Source organism: Melospiza georgiana, chromosome 3 (assembly GCF_028018845.1).
Source record: "Melospiza georgiana isolate bMelGeo1 chromosome 3, bMelGeo1.pri, whole genome shotgun sequence".
Classification (NCBI taxonomy): domain Eukaryota; kingdom Metazoa; phylum Chordata; class Aves; order Passeriformes; family Passerellidae; genus Melospiza; species Melospiza georgiana.
The window spans coordinates 25,904,899-25,932,657 of record NC_080432.1 but is presented as its reverse complement, the minus strand read 5'-3'; the positions used below and the strand labels follow the sequence as shown (position 1 = coordinate 25,932,657).

Sequence of the window (27,759 nt, the reverse complement as noted above, 5' to 3'; positions counted from 1 at the left end):
GAGAAACCCCCAAAACAACGAGCCACCTAAGAGTTGAGAGACTGGAGTGATGTCTGGACGTGAGGAACCGAGTGCTGAGCCTGCAGGAACACCTTCAGACCCTCTCGCCCTGACCACGGGAGTTGACCCCGGAGGTGAGACCAAGCTGACAGAGAAGGAGGGGCACCATCTTATGGGATCAGGAGACCCTAAAGGCTCCCAAGAGGATCTGATCCCCAGCTCTGCCCCTGATGGACAGAGCTGTGCATATCCTCCTCCTCTGAGTCGCCTTGGGGGAGACAACGGACGCTGCAGACCCATCGAGCCGCCCAATCCTGAGCTGATCACTTTTAATAAATGCATTAAAAAGGAGAAGTCTCCTGGCCCTGTTTATTTCACTGAAAACCTTCGGAGCCCCTCTTGCCCTGACCATAGGAGTCGTCCCCGGAGATGAGGGCCTGCTAAGATAGCCAGCAAAATCAACATCAGACGGGAATACCACACCCCAAAGGCTCCCACGAGGACCTGATTCCCCAGCTCTGCCCCTCGTGGACAGAGCTGTGCTTATCCTCCTGCTCTGAGTCGCCCTGGGAGAGACGACGGGAGACTGCAGCCTCGCAGAGCTGCCCAATCCTGAGCTGATCACTTTTAATAAAGGCATTAAAAAGAAGTCTCCTGGCCCTGTTTATTTCAATTCCTGCTATAACAACACCTCTTTGAGGCAGTGATGTTGGCCCATTTCAGCTACATCCTCAGTGAAACACAAGCCATTAGTACAACAGTAATTCATCACCTCCAGCCTTATCTTGCTCTCTGGACTCTTTTACAAAAAACAAGGCCAGCCTTACTGACAGACTTTAGCTGAACGAACACAAAACCCCAGGGATTTGCCCAGGAAGCTTGACCTCAGGTAGGTGTTGCAGGGATCAGCCCCAGGAAAAGTCTGTGGCCTTCTTTTTGAAGTAGGAGATAAAAAATTAACTATTTTGAATCTCAGATCCTGAGATTAATAACGAATAATCCTCTCAAAAATCAGAAGTCCCCTTTTACTTCAGATACTGAAAATTAGCCTTTGTCAAGCCAACACAAGTTATTTAGATATTATAGAACCAGATTTCCTGTGTTTCGATATTTATATTTGTAAAAGTTCTCCCAGAAGAAAGCTCTCCCACTCAAAGATTTATTTCCAGCCCCTGCCCCAGTTTCCCAGTAAGTTTAGTTTCTGGTGCTTCTGGCCACTTGATCCTTATGAGAGCCATGAATTAGGAAAAAAAGAAACAATTATGGCATGCTTATAGTTTGTCATGAACTTGTTTGTTGGCTTTCTCAAACTCCACAGCCCCTCCAAAGAAAGCTTTTTTGAGTGCTGAAAAACAAGATATGTTTCAGGTTAGGAAGAACTAGGAATCCAACCTGACTGGCTTAGAGACAGCACAAACCCTTGCCAGCAGCATCCCTCACAGGACAATATCAGCTGGATCATGGCACTAACCCTCTCACACCCCAAGGAGGAGGATCCTGCTCTACCTGGGACTCCAATATGGTTCTGGAAGCACACAAGGCTTTGCCACATTCTGGGATCACAGGGAAGGGAAATTACACAGCCCTGGTGCCACAAGGGATCCCTAAAGACAATTCTGAGTTGGTTCTGCTCTTCCACCTGCGGCCATGGCCTTGAGGTCTGTGTGCAGTGCATTCTCCATGTTTTAGAAAATCATTTCAAGCCCAGAACAAGACTGATAAGAATTGCTTCCTGAACAAGTTAAAGGCGAGGGAAGTTAGGAGAATATTGTTTTGTATTTCTACTTTCAGAGAGTTCCTTACCAGTGTCCATTTGCAGCCCATGTCCAGAAGCAGAGCTCCATCTGCATTTCAGGGATCAGCACATTCACACAGCCAGATTCCCATGTCAGAAGCTGCTCCTGTGCAGCTACAGCAGTACAAAGGAGCAAGGTGCTGATAAGCACTAAGCAAATCATTAAAAATTAGTTTCTTCTCAGGTAAATAGCATTGACATTGTAGTGGGGATTAGATATGCCTCTTTTTTCAGCACCTTGGAATCAAAGCAATAAAAAACACTTTACAAAAATGATTTGACAAGTACATGCAGGCAGTGTGACAGTGTTTAAGATCACCATGGTACCTGAATACAATGCTGTTCAATGATGACAGTGACAGCAAGCCAGAATTCTGGAGGTTTTTCAAACAAGACAAGCTCTAAGGCTCCCTTTTAGATTCTGATTTCCTTGGGTGGAAAAATAAAGGGGAGGCAAGTGCACAAGAAGAAAAAGTGATGATGATGATTATTTTGAGTTCCTGGGGGCTGAAACAATTCCAGGGTGATGCAGCTTACCACTAATAAGCAATTCAGAGATGTAAAAGCAGCATGTTCTCCCTCTCTTCCCCTTAAAACATTTTCTTAATATAGGAATCATTAGAAATTAAATGCTAGAGGAGAAGCAATATCTTTGAAAACACAAAAATACAGTACAAAAAAGCATCTTTGTAAGGTTAGGATTGGGCCCATCCATAAGCATCACATATGGAATTAACCCAGAGAATGACAGAATGGATTAGGTTGGGAAAGACCTCTGGGATCACTGAGTCCAACCTGTGACCCAACACCATGGTGTCAGTCAGACCATGGCACCAAGTGCCACCTCCAGTCTTCCCTGGAACACCTCCAGGGACCATGAGTCCACCACCTCCCTGGGCAGCCCATTCTGAGCCTTATCCACCTTTTCTGTGAAGAAATTCCTTCTAAAAATTCCAGAAAATTCCTCAGGAAGAAGTCAACAGCTCCTCCCAATTTAGTTCCATCAACAAACTTCCTTAGTATCCCTGAAGATCTGTGTCCAAGGTGTTTATGGAGATGTGAAGAGCTCTGGGCCTGAGTGAAAGCCCACGGGTGCCAGGTTGCCAGCCTGATGTCACCCATGCAGTGTAACCCACTGAAATAACCAGACCTCTATCCTTGCAGGAACCTCAGAAGAAACAGGCTCAGGGTATCTCCAGGGCCCCCTCCACTCCTCAATTACTGACACCTTCTCTCGTTGTCAGTAATTGATAATTCACTCCTGGCACACCCACACACAGCAAGTTGGCAGGGGTGCAGCCTTGTGGGTTTGAACACAAGTTTCCAAAAAAAGTCCATGGGCATGTATGTTCGTGAGGGGGTGAGCTACACGAGTACCTAACACATTGCAGTGACTCAAATGGGGAAATCAGATAAGAAGGAAGATAAGAAGGAAGAGGAGACAAAGTGAAGAGCACAAAAAGCCAGAACAGCTTGTTTTAGCCAGCTGTTCGTGCAAGTTGAAGGCTGCACATGAAACCAAATACACTGAGAATTTATTAGGGGCATGAAGATGTGCCATTAGCTTTGTAAAGTGTGAGATTTGCAGCCCATGAACACAGCACAGAACTTACAGTGGCAACTGTAAGATGCAACTTCTTTAGTGGTGTAACATACCCATGATCATAAAACCTTTTTTTTTTTCTGTTTAGGTTCTTATGTTATTACTTTAATACTCAAAAGATATCCTGGCAAGACATGAAAATCTCCTCCTGCTTAACCAGAAATCCAGAGTGTACGGGTAAAGCACTTTGCTTCCATAGAATTAAGCCCACATCTTTCCCTCTACATCTGACTCATTGTTTTTCACCTGATTTGTCTCTAATTAGCACCAGCCAAGTCTAAAGACTAAACACAAGCCTGAGAGATAAAGGTTTGCTTGTACAGAGGAGCGTGAAACCATGAACAAAACACATCTTTATAATTTCAAGTGTAAGAGATCTCCATGTTCTCATTTTCAGCACAAAAAGTTATGTTCCATCCACTTTGGTGACCCAACCCCTGCCTTCATCAAAAATACCATTGAGTGTCAAAAGGATGCTGGCATTTGCATTAACAATGCTCATACTGTGAAGCATGTTTACCACTGAGGAGAGGAAAAGAAAAAAAAATACTTATTTCCATGTGCAATGGACCCATTTGTTCATCTTTGTCACATTCATATTTTCTGAAAAATCCCTTCGCCCAGGATTTTTCTCCTGGGAAGCTGAGAAGCCTCAGAGAAAAAGGAAAACAAATTCTTATCTCATTTGCTTCTCCTGTGTTGTGCTCTCATGTGGAATGTGTTTGGAGATTGTTTACCAACAGGTGGTTGTTTCATTGGGTTCATGTGAATTGTTTTGACTCATTGGCCAATCAGGGTCAAGCTGTGCTGGGACTCTGGAAGGAGTCACAAGTTTTCATTATTATCTTTTTAGCCTTCTGTAAGTATCCTTTCTGTATTCTTTAGTATAGTTTAGTTTAGTATCCTTTAATATAATATAGTATCTTAAAATAATAAATTAGCCTTCTGAGAACATGGAGTCAGATTCATTGTTCCTTCCTGCCATGGGGCACCCTGCAAATGCAGAACATATTCAGTTCTCAATAAAGGTCTGAAGAGGGAGATTAGTGCAGGCTACAAACAGATGACAGATGAGGTGAGGGGGGGACAGGGGAAGGGATAATGACCCTTTGGTTTGCTGATGTTCAGTGAGGCATCTGAAGACTTCATCCAGCCTGTGCACAATCGATTCTCTCTGTAAATCCATTAAACCCCTTGACAGCATCCTGTTTGAAGCTGGGCTTGCCACATGATTCAGTGCTCCAAAGGGGAAAAGCCATCAGGAAGAAGGAGCAGTGTCCTCATGCACCCTGCAGCCACGTGTCCTGTCACCAGCGTGAGGTTCTGCTGCTCCAGACTGACGGACAATTCTAACTGACAGGGTGAGCACATCTCCACTGCAACTACAGCTCACTTAAATGCAAACAGGCTGCTTACTTTCAACTGCCCTCTGCCCAATTCTAATCAGCTCTCCAGGGTAATAAGCCTTGCTTGAGTTCACACGCACCTCAGCTAGCAAAGCTGGTTCTCAGCATCATCATCGTTATGAACAAAATTTCACAGCTTAGCTACACAAATGTACCACATAAAGCTCATTACTTCAAACATATTAGAATAGGCAGTGCCAAGTAATTCCTCTGTACTCCACTCTTGTTTTCAAAGCTCTGTTCACTAAATCCACAGAATTTTAGACAAGGAGTTTCACTAAAAATTCCAAGTGAAGATTTCATACACTGCTTTAAAAAAAACCAAACACCAAACCACACATAACCGTAAGAATACAATATGTTCACAGCTTCCCAGAAAAATCAGCTGTGCTGCAGAGCAAGAACCACTCACTGTTTCCATAACAGCACTGGGGCTCAGTGGGATGATGTAAAGCAACAGCACAGGGAGACACCCTGCAAACCTGAACCTTCCCCAGGACAATCTCAGTGTCTTCCTGTGCCCATGGGCAGCTTTAACCTGGGACCCTTCGTGGTCTTTTGCTGTGTTGCACAACTCCAGTAAAAGAAAAAAACAACAACTCTGCTGATACTAAACAAGGAACCAAGTTTGGGAGTGAGGATGAAGCCAAGGGAACAAAAAGATGGAGTAAAGAGGCAGAACAGCAGCCTGAGGGACAGGAGGGAAAAGAGGAGAGGCAGAAGAAATGAAAGCAGAACCAGCAGAGAAAAACAGGAGGGAAAGGAGGAGAGGCAGAAGAAATGAAAGCAGAACCAGCAGAGAAAGACAGGAGGGAAAAAGAAGAGAAGCAGAAGAAATGAAAGCAGAACCCAGCAGAGAAAGACAGGAGGGAAATGGGGCCTCACACACAGCAAGGCAGGCTGTGCTGCTGCCAAGGGGTGACACCTGCAGCTCAGGACCTGCTGGACTCTGAGCCCACTGCATGATTGCTTTCTCCTTTAGCAAAGTCTGAGAGGGACTGACCTGATTGATTAGAGTGCGTGCAATATAACCAAATTACTACATTTTACTATGTAGAAAAAGTTAATGCTTCAGAATTGAAAATCTGGGAAAAGGAAGATGTTCAGAGAAGGACAGAGGATGAATAATACCTGGAACTGGCATGGAGCACAGGTCTCTGGGGAAACCACTTCAGATAAAAGGCAGCATTGGGAAAAGGAAAGAGAAGCACTAAAAGCCATTTCCCAGACTTTGGATGGGGAGGATACTAACAATCTGCTCCAGTATACCTCCATTTCACATATTCTCTGGCTGAAAAAAAAAATCCCACTAATATTTTCTCCAGTAGCTCAGAGATATTGAGTATTCTGCCATTATAATGCATGAAGCCATTAAATAAAGTTCTTTGCCCACAGGTAAATGTTCTTGTATGCATACAGGAGGTCCAAGCCAACATTTGTCTAGGTGATAAGTCACTGTATGTTCCATATTTTTTCCATATTTAGCCAGAGGCTCCTGGGGACTAGATGTCCATCAGTGCCACGGCTGCACTGTCAGAGATGAACCCTGGCAATACCACAAAGGCTTTGCACTCTGGGAACTTGGGTTGAGGGTTTTTCACACCAGCCACCACAATTAATGGAAATCCTTTTTTTTATGTTCTCCACCTTCTGATTGTATCCTTGAAATGGGAATTAAAATACCATCATAACTTATTATAAGTATTCATTTATGAGTTTTTTACAGCGGTAAGAGGGGGTGTGTGGGAGCCTCCACAATAATAAATACAATTGAAATAAACTACAATGAAATTAATAATTTTGTATTCAAAGCACAGCGAAAACAAACATTAAACAAAGAGAGAATGAATGAAGAAGACAAATTACTTAGCAGCACCCTTTCAACAAACCTCTTATTATTCTGGGCAGTGAATGAAACAGAGTCAGTGTGGGAGAGAAAACAAACACACGAGCAGAGCCAAGCAGAGGGCACAGAAGAAAGGAGGGCGCGGAGGAGCCGCCTCGGGCGGGGAAATGCTGCCAAATGGGGAGGGCAGCAAAGGGAGAGGCCTGGTGACAATTCCCTGTCTTCAGCAGAAAGCCCTGCCCTCTGACAGGACACAGGAGGGCTGCTGGACACTGCTGTGGGGCTGCTGGACACTGCTGTCACTTCCTAGGATGGGACATGATGAGCCAGGCTGGCCCGGGGCACAACAAGTATCTGAAGTCAGTGCGAATTCCTGGCTGGCACAAACCTCATGTTCCCTGTTTGCACATGGAAGCTCTGGCCATCCTCAGCCCCCTGGCCATCCTCAGCCCTCTGGCCAGGAGCTCTGCCTGCTGCCCCAGGGAAAGGCAGGAGCTGAAACTCTCCTGGGGGCCAGAAGAGTTCCTGGAGAGCTCTACACGGTGTCATGCAAATGCACTAAAAGGGGTAGAAGGAAGGACCAGGCTTGGAGCACAGCATCTCAGTTCTCTCTCATCTCAGCCCCTTCCAAAAATCCTCTTCCAAAAAGCAATGCCAGAGAACAGCAATATCTCTTTGAAAGAAAGTACTTGCCTGCTCAGAGCAAGAGCCTATGGTTTAGGATAAAATACCAAGATTTGCTGCACACAGTTTTCTAACCAGGTAGCTTCTGCACAAAGACCATGGCAAGCCAAAATCTTTCAGACAGGCCAAAGGCCACTGAGATGTGACAGCACCACCTAACACCCACGTCCCTCAAACTGAGTTCTCCTCCAGCAACTCTGGAGAACAATGAGAACAATCCCCTTCCGAGGTGAGAGTCTTGTTGATCCCCTTTTCCCTTTTCCCCTTTCCTTTCCTTTCCTTTCCTTTCCTTTCCTTTCCTTTCCTTTCCTTTCCTTTCCTTTCCTTTCCTTTCCTTTCCTTTCCTTTCCTTTCCTTTCCTTTCCTTTCCTTTCCTTTCCTTTCCTTTCCTTTCCTTTCCTTTCCTTTCCTTTCCTTTCCTTTCCTTTCCTTTCCTTTCCTTTCCTTTCCTTTCCTTTCCTTTCCTTTCCTGCCTCCTTCCCCAGAGAGCAGCTCCAAGGCCTTCAAACCAATCCCTTTGTCCATCATCTTCCAAACCCTTGCTCTCAGCTGCAGGTATTGTCTTTTTTCTTGACTTGGTGTGCTTGCAGAGGAAAGTGTTGGGTAACAAAGTGTCCCACTCACACCTCCTATCCAGCCCATGCCATATCTCAGTGCTGCTGGATCACAGCCTATCCATGCTGTTAATTGTCATGCAAAGCATTTGGTGTGCTTAAACCTGCAAGTGCTTCTGCTCAGTAAACACAGTGCTTGTTCAATATGGCTTTTAAAAAGAAACTCATATTTTAAGAGGTTTTCTTTATAATTTCATTTATAACTTGCATTAATTTTTAGCCCAAGAGTTTTGATTTAATGCAAATACAGGTCTCTCACCCAGCAGCCTGCATTTTGGCTGACAGTTTAATGACATTCACTCAACTACACTTTCCACAGTGTAATGGGAGGTGCTGCATTTCTTTTCTGCTTTTACTTCCTCAAAAATGAAGGCTGAGGCAGTTTGCCTCCACTGCCCTAAGCTGAGCAAAGTGACAAGGTTTTATCCATACCACTCATCTGAGAGGAGTTGTCAAGCTGCATTAATCACCAGGCAGTTCAGAGAGAGCTGAGGCTGGACTCCATCTCACCAAACCTGAGGCTCCTAGAGCTGCCCTAGTAATGCTTGCTTTCCTTTGGAGTCCATGTTCTTTGAGGGAATAGTCCAAGGCAGACAGATTTATCATTCCCTCAAGCAGCCTGGGTTTCTCCAGCTCCTCTCTGGTGAGCTCTGGGGAGCACCAGGGTGCAGACACAGCTCATTGCTCAGCTCAGTCTTCAGTGAGAAGGAGCAGGTGAATCCACACCTCTCTTTCACCTTCTCACAGCAGCAGCTATCACAAAAGCCAACTCTGTCAAGTGGCACGTCTCTTTGTATAATCAAGATGTTTGTAGGCAGGAACAGGTTCCAGTCTAATTAAATTTGATCAGACTTGAGCTTTCTCCCAGACAGCTGCACTTCATAGCTGTCTCAGAGCATCATGGTGATATTTACTGGGAAACATAAGAGTTCCCTTTCTGTAAAAGCAGGTGGTTTACAATTAGCTGCAGACAATTCAAAAGGACTGCTTAGAGCAGAAATGTAATTTTCTGAAAGGGGTTATTGGTCCTGACCATGATGCACTGCACTCCTGATCTGTCACACCTCATTACTTCAGCCCAAGGAGGTCAGGCCAGTGTAAGTGGCTCTAACTGGCTCCGTTAGAGACTCTCCTCAATGCTGAGCCCTTTTAAGATGCTGCCTTCCAGGCTGAAGTCTTCCAAAAAAAAAAGCAATTATCAAACTCATTTTCTCAAGTCCTGTGGCATATTTACAGGTTAAATGGAATGATTTTTTTTAATAGTCCTTAAAGCACAGCTTCATTTTTGAGGGTGATTCAACAGAAATGGAATCAATTGACTGAAAAGTTTATTGCCTGTAAGCATTCAAATACCACTTCAGGGCTTTAAAAAAATCTAGATATTATAGCAGCTTTGCATGTTCAACCAAGATTCAGAAGCTGTCTAATTCTAATTCCAGTAGTAATTTGTATCTCATTTAGTTAGGCCACTGCAAATTAAATACAGGGCAAGAACATCCCTGATTTGCATTGGTGGAGCTTGGCCATATTTGAACACGAGGAAACTTTTCTCTTTTCATCTTCTATCTCCTGTCTAACTCTACCTAATGCAGTCTGGGAACTCAAATTACAATACCACAATCCTCACTAGGTCTCCACTGATGCAATTTATTACAATTCAATCACTAGGAATGTGACAATGTGTACAAGGAACACTGATTCCTAGCCTAAAGGTCCTTTGGTTGTGCATAGTCAGGGTAAAAAACACCACAAAGTTATTTCTGTACATAAAACAAGAGGTTTTGTACTCTCCTTGTGATTTAGAAGGGGAAAAAAGTTCTGAAAAATTGGTATCAAGTATGGCTACTTCTAAAATTGGGACTGTATTTCAAGCATTTATTAACCAAATTAGGCATATGCAATTTAAATTATGCTTTCCTTGTCATATTAACATATTAATGAATCTACATCAGTGAGTTGAACTAAAAATATACTGAAGATTTGCATGTCTGATTATCTCTGTGGAGTTTTGCAACTGATAATTTGAAAGGAGGACAGGAAAAAACCCCCTTGTGTCAAGGTCTATGCAAAATTACAGCTGCAAGAGGTTTCTTAATCAAAGGACCGTCTTGTATCTTTTGTAAGTTAGAATCTCTTTTTAAATGAAGAGGATTTGCTCCAGGAATTATGTTCAAAGTAGTAATTTCCTCAAGTAGTATATAGGACAATGATGTCTTAACCAAAAGCACTTGCCAGTGATCTCCTCCCAACCATCTCCTTTCAGAGAAAAGCAGGGAAACTTATGCTTCACCCCAGTACCTCTGAAAGTATTTTCAAAACAAGCAAAAAGAAAAAAAAACTGGACCAGATGCATGCAAGGAAACAGAGAAAGTTGTTTTGAGGATGAAACTGTCAACACCAACCAACTTCCTGTAACTACTGAATAAAAAAAAGAAAAATACCAACCCTGAACAATACATGAGTTTATTTGTTGAAGATGTGAGTAAGTCAGGACTGTACAACTGTTGCTGTTCCCAGACTTACAGGATCACTTCAGGCAACTCAGCCAAGCTGTGGCTCAGCTCACCACATTTCCCACTAACTCTAGACAAAATAAGCAGGCAAGAACAGGACCAGTATTTCAATCATGCTTCTCATTGCTGCTGTCACAAAACCATGTAGCTGAGAAACTTTCTAGAAACAAAAATTACCAACGCTGTTAAAGCATCAAGATTCCCCCATTCCTGCAATCTACACAGATTGCCACCTCCAGATCCCCTTTTAGATCATCTCCATACCAGATACCTTTCCCACCCTTCTCCAGATGAACTCCACAATACAAAACTCATCCAACAGCCGTGCCTCTCATTTTCTATTCCTCCTCCATTCTTGGAAGAAAAATTGGCACTTCAGAGAAGTTATCTTCAGCATTCAAGGAGAGCTGCTTCATTTCTGTTCCAGAGATCACTAGCTAGAATTTTAAATGGTGGCTCTTTCAACATGTATGCTTAAATGAGCATTTTTTTCAAGGCAAGACAGAGCTCTCAATTTCTTTTGCTCAATTTTGCCCTCAACCTGTCCCTTCAACAAATTGATCCACACTAAAAATAATGTGGGTGAAAAAAAATAAAAGGGTGGGGAGGGAACAAAAAAAATTTCATTTGGACTCACTCAGCCACTTTCAGCTCCATGAACACATCACTGCTGGGGCAGCACAAGGCTGCAGCAAAAGTCAGCAAGTTTTCAAGTCCACCTGGCAGCAAGGAAAAGACCTGACACCAAAACCACCCTCTCAAACCCATGTGTGATCTTCTGTGGCAGCTCCATTTATTGCCTTTCTTTCAGTCCACACTTTGACAAGATGACACCAACAGATTCCAGCCAGCTACCTATGGAATCACTGTGTCAGAGGTTTTGTAAACAGAATGGTAAGAAGAAAAGAAAAGGAAAAAAAATTACGCTTATCTTTTTTAATTTTTAACTAGGATGATTAGAGGGATGGAAAGCCCTAGTTTGCAGAAACTAGAATGGAAATACCTGATCCATGAAAAGATTACACTGAGAATTAGCCATGAACTGAAGGGATTTTGCTTTGTCACTGTGGGCTGTGTTGTTTCTTCTGCTGCATCAATTCTTGCACAGCAAAAACTGGAGTCCATCTTTTATGAAAAGCATACAAATATATATAGATACACATATATATTTAAGATAAAGAGAATACAAAGGATTAAGCAGCAAAAGGACTTTCATGCTCTACAAGTGTTTCTCCCCAGTTATGTGGTAGCTTTCTCCTTTGTATCTTCTAATACCTTCTCCTGCAGTAGCTCTTCCTCATTAAAATAAATTAAGAACCTGTTTGCTCTTACTTGCACTCTGAATGCCAATGCTCAGAGATCTCAAAAGTGATCATGACACACCTGAAAGGATCTCCAAAGCATTTCTCAGCAGCAACATGGCATTGTGTCAAGAGGGGCAAGGCTGGCTAACTGGCAAAACAACAATTTTAAATGTATTTGGCCAGGCTAGGCCTGTAAAAACAAGATGCATTGTTAGCCAATGCAGTGGCTATTTCTGTTCATAATAACTCCTTTTTTTCCTGAGTTTCCTAAGAACAAATTACTTGCTTATGTTGATATCCAAGTCCTCTGAAGAACAGATTGACACCACCACCGGAGCTAAGTTCCAAAGAGGCTTTGATTTGCTGTATGCAGGCTCTCCTGCAAAGAAATTTCCACCTTTTTAAAATGCTTTTCAAGAATCATGCAAAACTTTTGACTTCTGTTAAAAAGATGCTAGTGGAGATTACAGTTTTTGATCCTTCAACTACATTTGACCTCAGTTATAGACTGGCTTTGCTGCAAGGTCATGCAGGCAAATGGTGCCAGCCTGGCACTCTGCAAATGCAGTGCTTTGATTTGCATGTTTGCAGACACTCTCCACACAGCCCCAAGTCCGTGGTGGTGGGAACTGCACAGTGGGACTGCCTGTGATTATTTACACAACAAAGCAAGTGTCACATAGAAACTGCTCTGCCAACCTGCCCCAAACAGAACAATTCCTCTGGAGAGGGGGGAGATGCAATTTAGGGTCTCTGGTTCTGCAGAGCCAACCCGAAGAAAAGGTATGTGCTGAAACACTTTTGCTGGGACAATTTTCAACAGCCAGGTCTGTTGACCCCAGCTGCCCCTGTCCCAGGTTTGTTGCACTCTGTTTCTCAAGGCTGCAAGAGATGCTCTGGAGGACATTTCATCAAAGCTATCCCACACTTTATTGCTCTGTGTGAACTGATTGATGTTAGATTGCAAAATATTTGTTGATATCACTGATATTACATATTTAACAGACTGCAAGTCCTCTGTCATAATGTGCAAGACCTGAGAAGGTAAAAATTTCAAGGGTCCAGGACTGAATCTGAATTTAGGCAGATGAAAGGCAGTAAGCAGGCATCACTGCTGGCTTCATACAGCTTACCTTCAATTAATGCAGAATTTCCTCTGTAATACCCTGAGCTCAGCTACAATCAATACTTCTGTCTGAGTTAACTCATTCTACTTAATTACTTCAGCAAATCCAGTCCCAGAGTAAAGACAGGGGATATATGAGTATGTGGACACTTGCACATCCACATATAAACAAGCATGGAAACTGTCAGTGCTACTGATTACAGAATATCCTTGCTTTGTATACCTGAGGTAAAAAAATACTGTCAAATATACCCAGTGGAAAAGTGACACTTTGAGTCAGACAGTTATTTAATACCTCCATTTAATGCTCTTATCTCCTTAACATACTTATTACACTTCCACATCCCAAGAACCACAAATAACAAATTTCCCTTCTTATTCCCCAAGTTTCTCTCCACTCCAAGAAGGTGAGAAAAACTGACCTGTCAAAGCAAAGGGCTACAGAGAGTGCCATGCAGAGGATTAAGTAAATAACTGAGTTAAGTCAGTCAACTGTGTTCGTTTCCTCTCTGTGGAGTGACCTGCTGCCCTCTCCATTTTTTATTTGCTTTTGCACTGTACAGACCTTATGTAACTGTTCCCTCCAGCTCATAAATTTCCAAGGTGAACAAAAGCTCAAATTATTACATTCAGCTTGGCCACAAAGGTGATTTTTTTTTCCAACTGACTTCTACTTACCAGATTCCATCATTTTAATCAAATAAAAATATTAAGCCCATTGGACTTAAGTTGATTAATTTGGCTTATAAATGCTCATGCTTTTCCCATTTTTGATAGGAACATCATTTCTGATGATGTTAATAGCTACAAGGACTAAGACAGATTATAGCTGGAAAGGAAAAATGGTTTGGTGGTTGCTTTTCCTTCCTCTTTGCAGGCCTGGCTGGAGTTATTTTGGTTTGGGTACCTGGAGCTGCTTTTCATCTCCCCATGCATCACTTTGCCCACACCATACCCTACAAAAAGCAATCTGGCTTTTCAAACAGTTCCTACATAAAAAAGCCTGGAGATCCATTATCTGGGGCTATTTTCAGCCCTATTTCTGAAGCAGCCTGGCCTGGAGTCACACAGAGGCAAAAGCAGGCACAGCCATAATCCCTCCTCCCTGTGGCATGAGTGTACTCCTGATGTTCTCTTGGTCTGACCTCTCTGCAGCAGTGACAGCTATGGCTGGGGAGAACTGCTGCTGACAAAAGCCAAGAGAAAAGTGGCTCAGAAAAATGCACAAAACACCACCAAATCCTCAGCAGTGTTCAGTGTGTACTCCCAGCAAGGGATAGAGTTTTATAGAAGATAAATTCTAGGATTTTTTTATTACATCATGAAAGCGTGCTCATGTGTGAATGCTAAAAATAAATATAATTTGTTTATAGCACAGATGATAGAAAATTCAGCCTAGATTCATGTAGCATGGACATAATTAACAAATCAGAAAAAAAATTAATCTCCCACAAGTTTACTTTGAGACCTACTTTACTCCTCCTCAAAACATTAATTAAACCTTTATAATCATTGCAACTAAAACTTGACAAGCTCCAGACCTTCAAAATACTGGAAGCATTTTATCTCCAACATACAGCACATGACAATTGTCTATACTCCTTATGAACTCTTTCCACACATGAACTAATAGAATTATTACCTGAATTATTATTAGTAGTATTAATTTCTCTGAATTACCATGGTCTGGGCCCAGCCACTAGCAGACAGTAGGTAAACTGCCAGCTGACAGTTCCTACTTTTTCAGCATCAAGTATGCTGTTGCACTGGCAAAGGTGCACTTCACCTAGCAAGTCCTTTTCATCAGAAAGTATTTTATCTCACTGGGGAGAGTTTAAGGTGACAATCAAAATATAATCTTAAGTATTGAATATTAGACTTTCACTGAAAAGGTTGTTACTAATGCTTGCCTGTTCTTTAAAGAAAACCATTTGTTTTTTGTGAAGATACACATCCCTGGTGATTTCAGACCAGAGAAAATATATGGAATGAAAGGCTGCTGTTTGCCCTTACTTTTAAAGAAACTATCCTAATTCCTTACCTAGTATGTAGCTTCTAGTATTTGCTACATTGTGGCATTTACTTACTGTATATCATTAACTGTTTGATCCCTCTGGCAGGTAGAGGCTTTTAGAAAAGGAAAGAGAAGAGAGATACAATATTTTGGGAAAAAAACCCTTTAATCCATAATCTTGATGTGATTATCTCAGGTCTTTCCAGGAAGAATCCTGCAGGAGAATCCCAGCTTCATGTTAAACCAGGGCAAAAAATACTCTTTGATCATAAAACACGCTTTAAGATCCAACAAAACCCCAAGAGAAGTGATATTACATGGATTACTGGTAACTTAAACACTGAAAAGAAATGTATGTGGAAATACCCATTCTGTAAATAAGCCAAAGCAGAAAAGCCAACAACAAATTCTCAGCTAATCCGTAATATCTGATCAGTCTCAGACTGATTAAACTGCAAAATATATAATGCATAATATATAATTTTACTTTCTTTATATAAAGAAAGTAAAACTTATTAGCAAATCAGCCCACAGGAAGAACAGCCCCAGGGGAGAGGCAGATCTCACAAGGAAAATAACATGACAAAATCCAGAAAACAAGTTTAAATATAATATTTGTGCCAAGCCACGGCACAAAACCAATGCAGTAACTTTCTGTCAGTGGCAAGGACAGGTATAAATCTGGGACTGAAATGTGCAGGTAAGCCAACACTGCACAGCAGTGGCTCCCACCATGTGGAGCAGGGCTGCTGCAGAGGGGCAGCAAGGGCAGGAGAGGGAGGATGCTCCAGCTCACTCTTCATCCCTCTGAAAAGATGTCTGAAATTTCATGCCAAAAGAGCTTTGCAGACATGCTCAGAGAGAGAGAACAAGATAAAAAAGGACATAAAGAAGGGGACAGGTAGCTACAGATGTTTTAAGAGAAAGCCAGCAAGGTAGAGAAAAAACCCAAGAGGAGAAAACCATTGTGCCAAAGAAAAGATGGAAAAAATGGACCAGCAGTGATGAGCACTGAATATCACAAGATGAAGGCAAATGCAGGCTAAAGTGCAACTGCTTTATAATTTTATTTTTAGTCATACTGTTAAAGAAAATGGGCTTTCAAAGGTGATGGCTGGCATGTTCATCTGCCTTTAATCTTAATATAGACCTGCTAGGATCTATAAAGACTACAACACCAGCATAAAGGGAACTTTTAATGTTGCTGTAAAATCTTTACTGAAGAAGAGTTCAAACTCCAATTTACAGATCTTGAATCAAATTTTTCAGAGTTCAGAGTGTGGTATTTTCAAATGTTCCTCATCAGAAGTGTTTTCAAGAGCACTTAGGGAAAAGGGTTCATTTTTTTCTCTTATCAGTAATGGCAAGGCTAGCAAGAATTAATGCATGCAAGTTGTGATGGATTCTCAAACCCAAAAACATCTCTCTCCAGCCAGAAAACATTTAAAATTTGACAAAATTCAAGTAAACTCAGGCTAGTGGCATTTATGAACCAGTCACTTCCAATTAATTCCCCATTCCCAATAACATCAGGTTTCACACACAGAGTCTTCCCCTCATGAAAGAGCTGACTAAAATTCAGAGAAGGCAAGCAGGAAGCAAAGTTATTTATTGAAGTAGAAGCAGCAGATGCTCTACCAAGCAGCCTCCTCTTCTGCAGGGCAGAGACCTAACTCTAACCCAGAGGCACTGAGAAGAATCAGAGTGACTTCTGGAAAGGTACATTTTCTACAGAGCATTTCTTTGCTTCTGCTGAACCATGAAATATTCATGTCAATTCATTACATATCAATGCATTTGTACATTCCCCTGTTATCATGTGTCCAAATGAAAACAGTCTGTTGTGAATAATTTACTCCTGAATCATCAGCCAGCTTTCTTCTTCAAAGCCAGATCTTCATTATTCATCAAATCCCATCTATGGCTGACAACTGTTTAGAAAATATGTTCTCTTCTAAACTTAGGGAAGGTACCAGTATGTGTGTATTTGATGTGCTACAAAACTTGATATTTAGAAGAGATATGCTAACAATAAAGTAAAAATACTTATAAAGACTATAAAACATGACAGTTTCAAGTTAGTGGGCTGGATCCAGTGTGTAACAAGGAGTTGTTCAACCTCCAGTAGGAGTCTCTGTGACCAATCTTTCCAGGAGGTCCCCAAACCCCAAACCTCATCCCATCACAGGAGCATAGAGCCTGATGCAGAGTGCCTCAACCCAAAGATTTACAGCAGAGAACTTATTTAATGCACAGCCAAAGGCTATGTGAAAGCAGAGTTCCTTAGAACAAACGTACATTGACTCAAGAGGTGACAATGCTAATTACTCCATGGCTGTTTCAGTAAGGACCAGTTTAACTCACAGCTCACTGGTACCCTCAGGGAAGGAGGCAAAATTGTGTTTGATGGCAGCTCCAAAAATGCATTTGCACAACCATTTCCCTTTGCAGCATGAAGGGGCATTGCTAAAATAACTCATTTTGATTTTGTTGTGGGGCTCTTTGGTAAGAGACAGTACAGTGTCTCAGAAATGTGTATTCCTCCTCCATCCCCTGACTCTCTCTGCAGAGGGTGAAAGGAATATTGCTTGATGTTACTGTAAAATCCATCACTGGGGGAAAAACAGTTTCAAAACAGGAGTCACTAACTACATAATCCCCTTGTGAAACACAACTGCGATTCTGAGTTAAGGATGCACTTTTTAATGAATGTAGGTATTTCTGCCATTTGCTCACTAATGTACTCAGTGTACTCATTATAATGTGCTCCCTTGTAACCTTTTTATTCAAAGCAACCTTTTTTCCATTTGCTGCTAATAGAACACAATGGTTTTCAATCTCAAGATACTGAGTAGAAAACTCCACTTCTCTGAGGTTAGGAAAAAACCTGAAGAAGGCACACACCATTACTGTATTGGTCACTGCAGAGAACCACAAGTGGAAAGCTCAGGGAGGATCAACTTCCACTGACTGCAAAGGAAAGTGAACCAACAGAGTGATTCCAACAATACCTTCTGCCTCTGTAGGATCTCAGACATTATGTACCTTCATTCTTGCCCTGGCTTAGCCAAGCTGGAATTCAATCATTCCTATGCACATGTATATTCCAGGTGTATGGAATGAGGTATTCCTAATTCAGGCACTCTTGCTATTACAATACTATGAAATACAAGAAACCTTGCAAAACATTAACTATTAACATCAAAATTTCCAAATCAGCTCATGGCATGATTTGCAGTAGCTACTGCTAAGAAATGAGGTTTTGAAATTTACTAAAACATCACAGAGAGAAAAGATACCAAACTGAAACACATTTCCTGTTAGAAAAGAACAGCAAATGTGAAGATGGGAATCTGTGCCTTCAGCTGTACAATCCTATGGACTATAAAGATAAAAAAAGGAAGGCAATGTTCAGCACTGATAGAGCCATATATATATAGACAGATATCTTTCAGGTAGATAAGGCCAGATTGCATAATGTGACAGGTAATAAGTAACATAAGAATGGGTGTTATGTAAAATAAAAAGGAATCTTTCCCTTCATTTGTTCTAAAATGTAATATGTGAACTTTACTCTTTTTCAGCTCCTACTTTGTGTATTTTAACTAATTTTAGTGTTGAATTAAAAGAAAAGAAGACTAATTGAATTTGCAGTGCATGGTATACAAACAGAATTATAAGATCATGTTAGATTTCTACATCCTCTGAGTTTACAAGCTTAATGTAAAGAGAGCTGTCAATATATATGTCATATATATATATATATATATGTCAGTATATGTGTTATATCTTCTTTATATGAAGAAAAAAAAAAAAAGCAAAAATTGCATTCACCACCCAGAATGTTTCTTTGTATCCAAAGATGGACCCCAATTTCAAGTCCATTAAAGGGCCAGTGGTGATGAATCAACCACTGCATTGATTTGGATGCAGTGAATTCAGCAATAGGCAATATCCCTCAGTGCATGTGCAGCTACATCAGGTGTATATATTTTGCAAAAGGAAGCTTACCTGCCCATTTTTTCCCAGTTCCATTTCAACTATTGCAACAGGAGTGTTTATCTGATCAACGTGCCTCAACTGTGCCTTCAGGTCCACTCTCCAGTTCATGTTTTTCAGGACATTATCCCAGCGGCTCTGATTGATCAGGCTCTCGTGGATTTGAGTCCGGTGGTTCTTCCAAAATTTTGCAATGACTGCAGCCTGATCTGATGTGATGCCACCTTGTTTTTTGGTTTGGGCAGTGAGGAAAGCTTCCAGCTGATTCAAATCCATGTCTGCTGAAGCAATTGACTGTAGGAAAATAAAGGGAGTAAAAGGGAAAAGCTTGCTTAACTGAGGACTTAAAAGACACATCTTTAGGGTTTGACAAATACGGGATTTTAAAATGGTTGCACAAACAAACCAGGTTATGCAAATAACCTGACACCTTTCATTAAAACTCAATTTGCAAGTGCCTACTGCTAATCCCAGATTCTGCACCATAGCAGCTGGAGGGGAGTGGGTTGGCTCCAGCAATGAGCTGGGAGCACCTCTGGGAATTCAGCACTGGTATGGGGTAGCAAGGAGGCTTCTCCCTGTCTCCTGGCCCTTTCCTCACTGTGCCACAGGCATTCCCAAATGGACAGTGCCACAAACACTGTGTCAGGTGTGGCACTGCACTGCTGCCCTGCTGGGCCCGGAAACAGGAAGGCTGGGACACAGAAGGTAGGCTCATGGGCTGGAACAATGAAGGGACAGCCCAGCTCACGGCAACACCCACAGTTTCATCTGCCACCTCCACAGCACAAACAAGGAACAAAACTGGTAAGTGCTGCACCAGCAAAGCAGGGCCTGCAGCAGCAAGAGCCTTTCAAGGGAGAGTCAAAATGCAAAATGCAATTGCATTTTTTCATCTGTATTATTCAATCCATAAGGCCCAAAAAGCCTTAACAATGCACCTGCAGCTTCTTTTAGACCATTGGTGGATTTTGTCAGGCGTTATTTGTATTTTGCAACAGAGTGCAAGGGGTCATTTACTCCTTGTCCCTGTGCAGCAACAGTAGTAGTAGTAGTAGTAGTAGTAGTAGTAGTAGTAATAACAACAATAATAATAAACAACGATAATAACCCTTTTTATATAGATATCCAGTTTTTTCCATCTATTTTTTCAAAACCAATAAACCCCCAGCCTTGTATTTGCATTGCCTCAGTGGGACTAGCCACTGCTATACATGGCCACAAAGGGAGAATGGGAGGTAGAAAAAGGAAGCTGTGGTTAAACTTCCTCATTGTCATTTCAAGCAGATGCTTTTGCTTCATTTTCACACAAAATGGATGCAATTTCTCCAAAATGAGCACACCACCTCCAAGCACATGCTGGCACGGAGCACAGCAAGGTGAAGTGCAGCCAGTCCTTGGATTTGCCTCTGTTTAACCTGCCCTGATGTGGTACAGCTACAGCTGCATTCCAGGCACTGGGGAACCACAGCCTCGTTCCTTTAGCCAGGGCTGTGACATTGTCTGGCTTTGGGCTGAACACACACACTGTGCACCTCACACTGTCTGTCTGCACACTGGGCAGTGCTGATCTAAAAATGGAGGTGTTTGCAGTGTTTTTTTTACAAGGGATGAGCTGCCTTGCCTTGCTTTCACAATAGATCAGCTGCCATCTGTTATGTGATTGAGAAAAGAAATGGCAATCAACACTAGGAGTAAACCCTCGGCTGTATTAAGGCTCCAGCTTAACAGGAGCATCTGTGATTTTATTCCAAAATCTGAGCTGCCTAGTGCACCATTCTGGCTTTTCTATAGGGCATTTGACATATTGGTACATACTGCTTGCTTTAGATCAGAAATATTTAACTTAAGAGGTAATTATCCTGTACTAACTCATTATGCTGGAAGTGAAAACAGCAATTCTTTTTATTTCCAGAAGAAAAGCTATTCAGACTTACAGTCCTTTCCTACAGCCACATCTTACACTGTCTACTAACAGCAGTGTGGAGTATTTTCTGCTTCAATATTTTTCACATCACTGCATCTGTGTTTGTGTGCTGTGTGACACTGCTTCTGCTCGTGTACTCCTCCTGGGCTGGCTGATGTGAACGGGGGAGGAGGGCAGGTGAATCAACAAGCACAGACCCCAGCACAGACCCAGCACCTGCAGCAAGCCCTGGCAAGATCCGCTTCAGGTGCAGACTTTCTTCCCAGTTCAGCTGTGCAGAAAATTGCCTTCTGTTTTATTCCTGTGCAGAAACCAAGAACACAAACCGTGTCCTCTGCACTGAGTGAAGCAAAGGTGTCATGGCTAAACACCTCATTTATGTTAAATGTTAACCTAATGCAGGTTCATGGTGATACCAGGCACCCCTTTTCTAGGCTTGATTTCATAATCTTCGACCATTTCACATTTGCAATCCTCTGGATTTTTTTTTTAACCTCACTCCCTTCACAACAACCCTTTTTGCAAGATGCAGCAAGATTTCTGGCAGTGCCCTTCTAAGCTGATAAAAAACTGCAGACACAAAGTTCTTATTGTGCTTGACATGTGATATAAATCTGACTTTGAAGTGTATCCAGACAAGGAAGCTTATGACCAAACTGGAACTTTTAAGCATAAGGAACACAAAACAATATTACTAGAGCATATACAGGACAGTTCAACCTGACTATTTGGTAAAGAACATCAAGAGATTGATTAATTAAGGTGTGGCGTGAGCTACATTTAAAAACTCTGCACCTTTATGTATAATAAGCACCCTGATACAGTTTGCTACCAAAAGAGTGCCACATAAAGCCAGAGGGAGGAAACCATGTGTGATAATTAGCCATCATTTATACCTCCCTCATATACACATGTGCACAGGTGCACACAACAGGGACAGTTTAATACTCTACACATAAAAGAAACTGACTGCACACAGGCAAGAACCCAAAAGGTAGCAACCATACTGTATTTTGGTGCAGTATTTATCAGATAATGCATACCTTAAATAACACAGCCTTGTAATCCAGCATTCAGACTAGAATTCATTCTCTCCCTTCTTGGAAATATGACTACTACTTAAAAATTCCTTAAAAAAATTATCTGGAAGTGGATACAGACAAAGAGTATATTTTGGTACAGCTGCATGAAGATTTTAATTAATGAAGACATATTTTCTTTGAAATTTCTAAACAAATCCCACTGGCTATAATGGTTTTCAAGTCACATAAGAGCAGTAACTCATTTTAGTATTCTTTTTCATCTTAACTTGGAAACATTTCACTGTGGACAAAAAAAAAGACTATTTAAAGTCTTTGCTGATCTTTCTGGTCTCTTGTTGCATGAACATTTACACAATCTATTCTTCAAACAAATGTAGTTCTACTTCATTGCTTATATGAAGGGCCTCACTTCAGAATTTTTTTAAGCTTGGGAAATGTTTTATTTTAACTTGGCAAAAAATTATATTTCAAATCACATTCTGCATTGCATTACAAACAGTTCTTTCTATTACTTTTAACAATGCTCATTTATTACATAGAATATCCAATTATAGAGGATACATCTGATTGGTATTTCTAAGGATTGATTTAAGTTAGAACATGAGTGGTTCTTCTGTGCTTATATCTGGAGACAGATGAAATATATCTGATTATAAGTCTCCCTCTCATGCTTTTATTAAACCCCAGGAGCCTCAGATGAGCATTTATCAGCCCCAGGACAATGACAATTATCAGCTGTTGTTCAACTCCAACTGCCATGGTGAGGACTGTTTCACTGCTGGAATAAACAACACATGCACAGTTTAGCATCCTAACTGGAAAATTCTCAGAACTTAAAGGTATTGAAACCTGTTTTATCCATCTGCTGCTACAGCTGAATCACTGTCAGCATTGGTTCTAAGAGTGAAACATCTTATTAATGCCAATTTCTTGGCCCAGACAGACCTTAAAGTGCAGAATAATTGCCATATCTTCAGTCACTGTACTGTTAGTGACACATCATTATGTTATAGAGACTTTATACTCTCAGCTAATTTCAGTTTTTGTTGGTAATCACAAGTAATTTACCATTTCAACATATAAATCTTCAACTAACAAAAACCAGAAAAGCTCTCTTAAGAATGTATAGAATCACAGCTGTTCTATGCCAGTACCAAATGTAAATTAACTTTACTGTGACTATTCACTTAAATATCTAAGTAAGAAAAGTAAGAAATGTCTATTTCAAAACTAGAGTCTGTAAAACAACACCATTAGATATTAAAAATTTCCTCACATTATGTATTTTGTGATTTGATAAAGCACTTTTTCTTTTCCCCCCAAGAAAGCACAGCTTATGGACAGTATGTCATTACAAGCACACAAATGCTTTCCTTTCCAGAAGCTTTTGAACAGCAAGAAACAGTTTTAGTCATACTGAATTCTCCTTGTGTTCTCCTTCAACACAAACCCACTGTGTCTTCAAATACAATTCAGCCAATAAAAATAAGACTTCAAATACCATTTCCTTAATGAAACAATATTTGGTAATCTGGAGAGTTTTGTATTAGCCTAATTAGATCCATCAGACATGTGCCCTGGTACACAGAACAGGAAAACAGACTTAAATTCATTATCTCTTCTGAGAAATAAAGCCTGACAAGCATGCAGTACTAGTGAGAAACAACAACTGGTAAAACCCACTGGGAAAAAAAAGAACACATTTCATTTTCAGAAGAAAAACATGACTTGTCAACCATCACAGAAGAACTCTAAGAGCTGGGCACAGCAGCGTGTGGAGGCATTTCCTCCAGCTGACCCCCAGAAGTGCCAGCCTGCAGCACAAAGCAATCCCAAGCTCAAGGAAACAAACAACTCAGTGCCCTGGGCTGTGCTGCTGAACTCGCCTCCTCAGGCTTTTGGCAGGTGGGGTAAGAGGTTATTCCTGCACCACAGCCCCTCTCATTCCTGTGCTTTTAGAAACAGAGCCCTGCAAGCCATTTCTGAGCCCCCAGGAATGCATGCAGGGAGCGGTGGAAGCAGCTGCAGACAGGAGGAACGTGCCAGGGAACCTTGCTCAGCTGAACATCTTCAGCACACAAAGCCCACTCTGGGTAACACCAACGTGCATCTCTCACTTCTCAGCCTCAGGATGAAACATTTCCTGGATTTGGGGGCAAACAGCAGCTGCCTGCAGGGAAGAGAAGCAGCTCAGAGCAGCACATGAGTGCTGCTGACACTGTGCTATCAGTCAGAGTCAGCTCAGCGTGTTCCTCTGCAGAGAGCAGCTTGTGACAGGAGGAATCCAACATCTTCCCAACCCTGTGGTTTCTGGGCCTTCCTTGGTATGCAGGAGCCTGGCTCCCCCAAGGGCTGCTGAGATGTCCAGCCCTGTAATAAACGAGCTGTTCCCACAGATGGGCCCTGGATATAAGTCCAGAAGACTTTCCCACGTTTCTGGAGATAGTGGAGGTTTGCAACTAGTTGGTAGGTTGTGCCTCACAAACACTGTTTATTACAGCCCAAGAGCTCTCCTGAGAATCAGAATTAAGATAAAATTAGATACAACAGCCTGCAGCCTGTCTGCACATGAAAATGGTGATCCATCTTTTGGGAAAAAAACCCCAAAACTATAGGCTTCTACACCCCCAGAAATTTCTAAGTCAGAAATCACAAGTGACCCTAATACATTCAGTATTTCTACCACAAAGTAGAAAGATTTTAACTCATCTTAAATCTTCATCAAATCCATGGGGGATCACACAAATTCTTTTATTTACATTCCATACAATGTCCCAGTATTACTTTTATTTACCTCTTATGGGGCTGTAGTGAAAGCAGCAAAACCAGTTTGCTAAGAGAAAAGAACCACTGAACCTGTGAACCATTAAGAGGTTAATAAATACATTTATTTAAACCCTGTAGCTTACTTTTTTTCCAGTATGTAACAGGTCTTCAGCAACAACTATTTTTTTATTCCAATCTTTTGGTTCCTTGCCAAGGAGGCACTCACCAGGTCAACAGAGGTTCAGCAGACTTGTAAATATTTTTAAATTTGACTTCTGATTTTCATCAAGCTTTCTTCTTGGATGGGAGAACTCGCAACACACACCAACACAAAAATTATGGAACTGCTACTGCAGATGGGAAAAACGTGTGTGTGGATGATCAAGTTTCAGGCAAATTGAAAATTACATCCTTCCTGTTTTCCTGATCTTATGAAGCTTGATTCCACACAGACTTGTCAACTGTGCACATGAGAGGAAAAAACTCCTCTCAATGGGTCACTTCCATGCTTCTTCTCTCACTCCTCCATCTTCACCCCCACAATTCCCAGGCTCCCACCAAGCAGAAATCCCCTAAACACCAACCTATTTTTTTTGCATACAAGCTCACCAAACTATGTTCTTTGTTAATTTTTTTTTTTTTTTGCTTTAAAGTTCCATCACAGGGGAGTAAATACTCAGCTATTTTTGATCTAGCTTACAACTGAACACAAAAGAGACCTCAGCATTAGTTTTTGAAAGCATGTGAAGTGACCACAATATTTTTTCTCCAGCCTGCCCCTGCCAGGAGTCTGTGCAGCTGCTAGAAATGCCCGGTCTGAACCCACAACACCATAAAACACCACTTCCTAAATTTATTTGCAGAAGGTGTCGTTTTACTGTGGTGTGAAGATGCATTTGATGACAAAAGAGGATGAAGGGCTGATGCAAACAGGCAACCACCAGAGGATCCGCAACCTGAGCTGTGTCCCTGCAGTCACACCGCACTTCCTGGAAGCCTCAAGTGGCTCCCCCAGCCCAGAAAACATCTTCAGCTGAAGGAAAACTGAGAGCCACCAGGATTACTCAGTCTGCACCTACTCTGTCTACAGAGGAGACACTTAGACACTTACAGCACTTATAAGACAAACTAATAACAGAAACAGAACAAGCCCACCCACGGATAACATCACTCATAGGTGGATATCCAAACGATGCCTGCAGACTCAGATTATGAGGAGATACTAAAAGCTTGGATTTTAAGCAATAAACATTAAAAAAAGCACCAGCCCTTCCTTCCTGTGTAAGTTCTCAAAACATTTGTATTATTTAAAATAGAAAGAGGAAGAGTTATACAAGACAAAAGGCAATGGAGAGTGCTCCTCAGAGAGCACAGATAGGCTGGACCGGCTGGAGGGAGATAAAACATGGAACAAAACAAAAGTTCTGTTAAGAGCAGATGTACTTAACAACAATAAAGGTGATATAGCAGGATTAAAAATATAAACATACTGAAATTAAAGATACAACTATATATTGTGTAACCTGACCTGTACTCTACTGAATTACAGCAAAGAAAAAAAAATCCCAGACTTTGTCAATAGTTTTTTCCCCACTCAAGTTCAATTTTTTGTTGTGGTTTAGGAAACATTTTGCCTCTTGGGGTGGAGGGAAAGAAATGTCATATTCCCAGTATTCTTAAAGATGCAGCTGTATTACAGAGAAGTTTGAGAGGTTCAACCTCTTTCAAAATGAATGTGCCCACACATGTGCTCCCTGAACTCAGTTTCAGCAGAAGGGAGCTGTTTTCTTGGAGAACATACAGATCTTTAGAGGTTACATTACTCAGTCTAAAATGGTTTCTTCTCCAGCCCTGAAGGAGCTGGATTCAGAAGCAAGAACACTCACCAGATGAAAGCTGTTTAATGGACTGTTGCCAAAGACAGAGAGGTAAATAAAAGGCAGAAGAAATCCAGATAGGACAGAAAATAGCAGATGGTAAATAAATAAAAAAAAAAATCACGAGATGGAGTAAAAGCAGGAAAAGAGAGACAGACAGTGACAGTCCTGGAACTGGTGACACGATCTGTCATTCCCTTGGGAGACCACGTGCTCAGCCCTTTCTTCTTCCCCTCTACTCTCTTACAATAAAAGAGATCTCTGTTTATCAGGTTTCTACAATCATTCTGGGAAAATTACTTGCTGCCGCAGACTACTGCTTCATGTCTAATCTCATTTCACTTAGGGGAGTTAAAAATAGAAGTTGGAGCACTTCTTCATTTGGAAGACACGGAAAAAAAAAAGTTGTAGCCCTACCCTGAGTGCAGTAATGGTGCAGACATTAGCAGAGCTTGTTGGAGCTTTGCAAGCAGTGATCCTGTCAGTGAAATCAGCACAAACTTGCTTTATTATGAACCAAGCACAGAAACAGACTCAGTATCGTGAATTAAATTTCCACTTTTACTCAGAGTGCCTTGATTGTCTGCATCTTACAAGTTAATGGTTACCTCAGCTAATCTGTCCCTTGGCTTGCATTTGGACATAAAGCAGAGATGCTCTAGCAGTGAAAAACATGACCTCTATGAGTCTCATCCCTCCACTGCTGCCATATACTCCCTTTTAGTGGCAAATTCTGACTCCAATCTCTCCAATTGCCAGCACTATTGTGCATTACCTGTTATTGCCACTCTAAGCAGCAGCTGGAGTTCCATTTCCTACCTGCAAGAAGAAGGATTTCTGCACTCCCAGCCCAGGCTGGGAACACACCCCTGCCTTGGCCATAACCCTGTGTTCAGAGCAGCACACAGATCAGCCAGGAAAGGAGACAAGCTTACAGACTACAGTGCTTCACAGGAAGCAAGCAACACTGCTCTGCCAGCTGCTCCTTCAGCACCTACTTTGACAACTCATGTTACATGCTGACAGAGCTGACAGGTGAGAGGGAAGCTTCCATTCTCAGGATCCCAGCCACCAGGGCTTCCTTTCAGCACAGGGAAAATTGTTTTCCCTCCTGGCAGCTCAGTGAAACATAAAACATGTTCCCCAAACCAGCAGCAGCCTGGTGGCTGCAAACAGCCAAACCTTTATGAGGAGAAAGGAGCAACAGGTCAAACTCCTCAGCATGGGATTCCCAAGTGTAAA

At 41.7% G+C, this 27,759-nt stretch overlaps 1 protein-coding gene across 2 annotated transcripts in view; it reads right to left on the bottom strand.

The window, feature by feature from the left end:
* COMMD1 (copper metabolism domain containing 1) overlaps positions 1-27,759 on the bottom strand; it is a 67,665-nt gene that overhangs the window by 30,739 nt on the left and 9,167 nt on the right. For both annotated transcript variants that reach the window (XM_058021547.1, XM_058021548.1), the window contains exon 2: positions 18,917-19,198. In XM_058021547.1, coding sequence (XP_057877530.1) covers positions 18,917-19,198 — 282 coding nt within the window. The remainder of the gene's footprint in view (positions 1-18,916; positions 19,199-27,759) is intronic.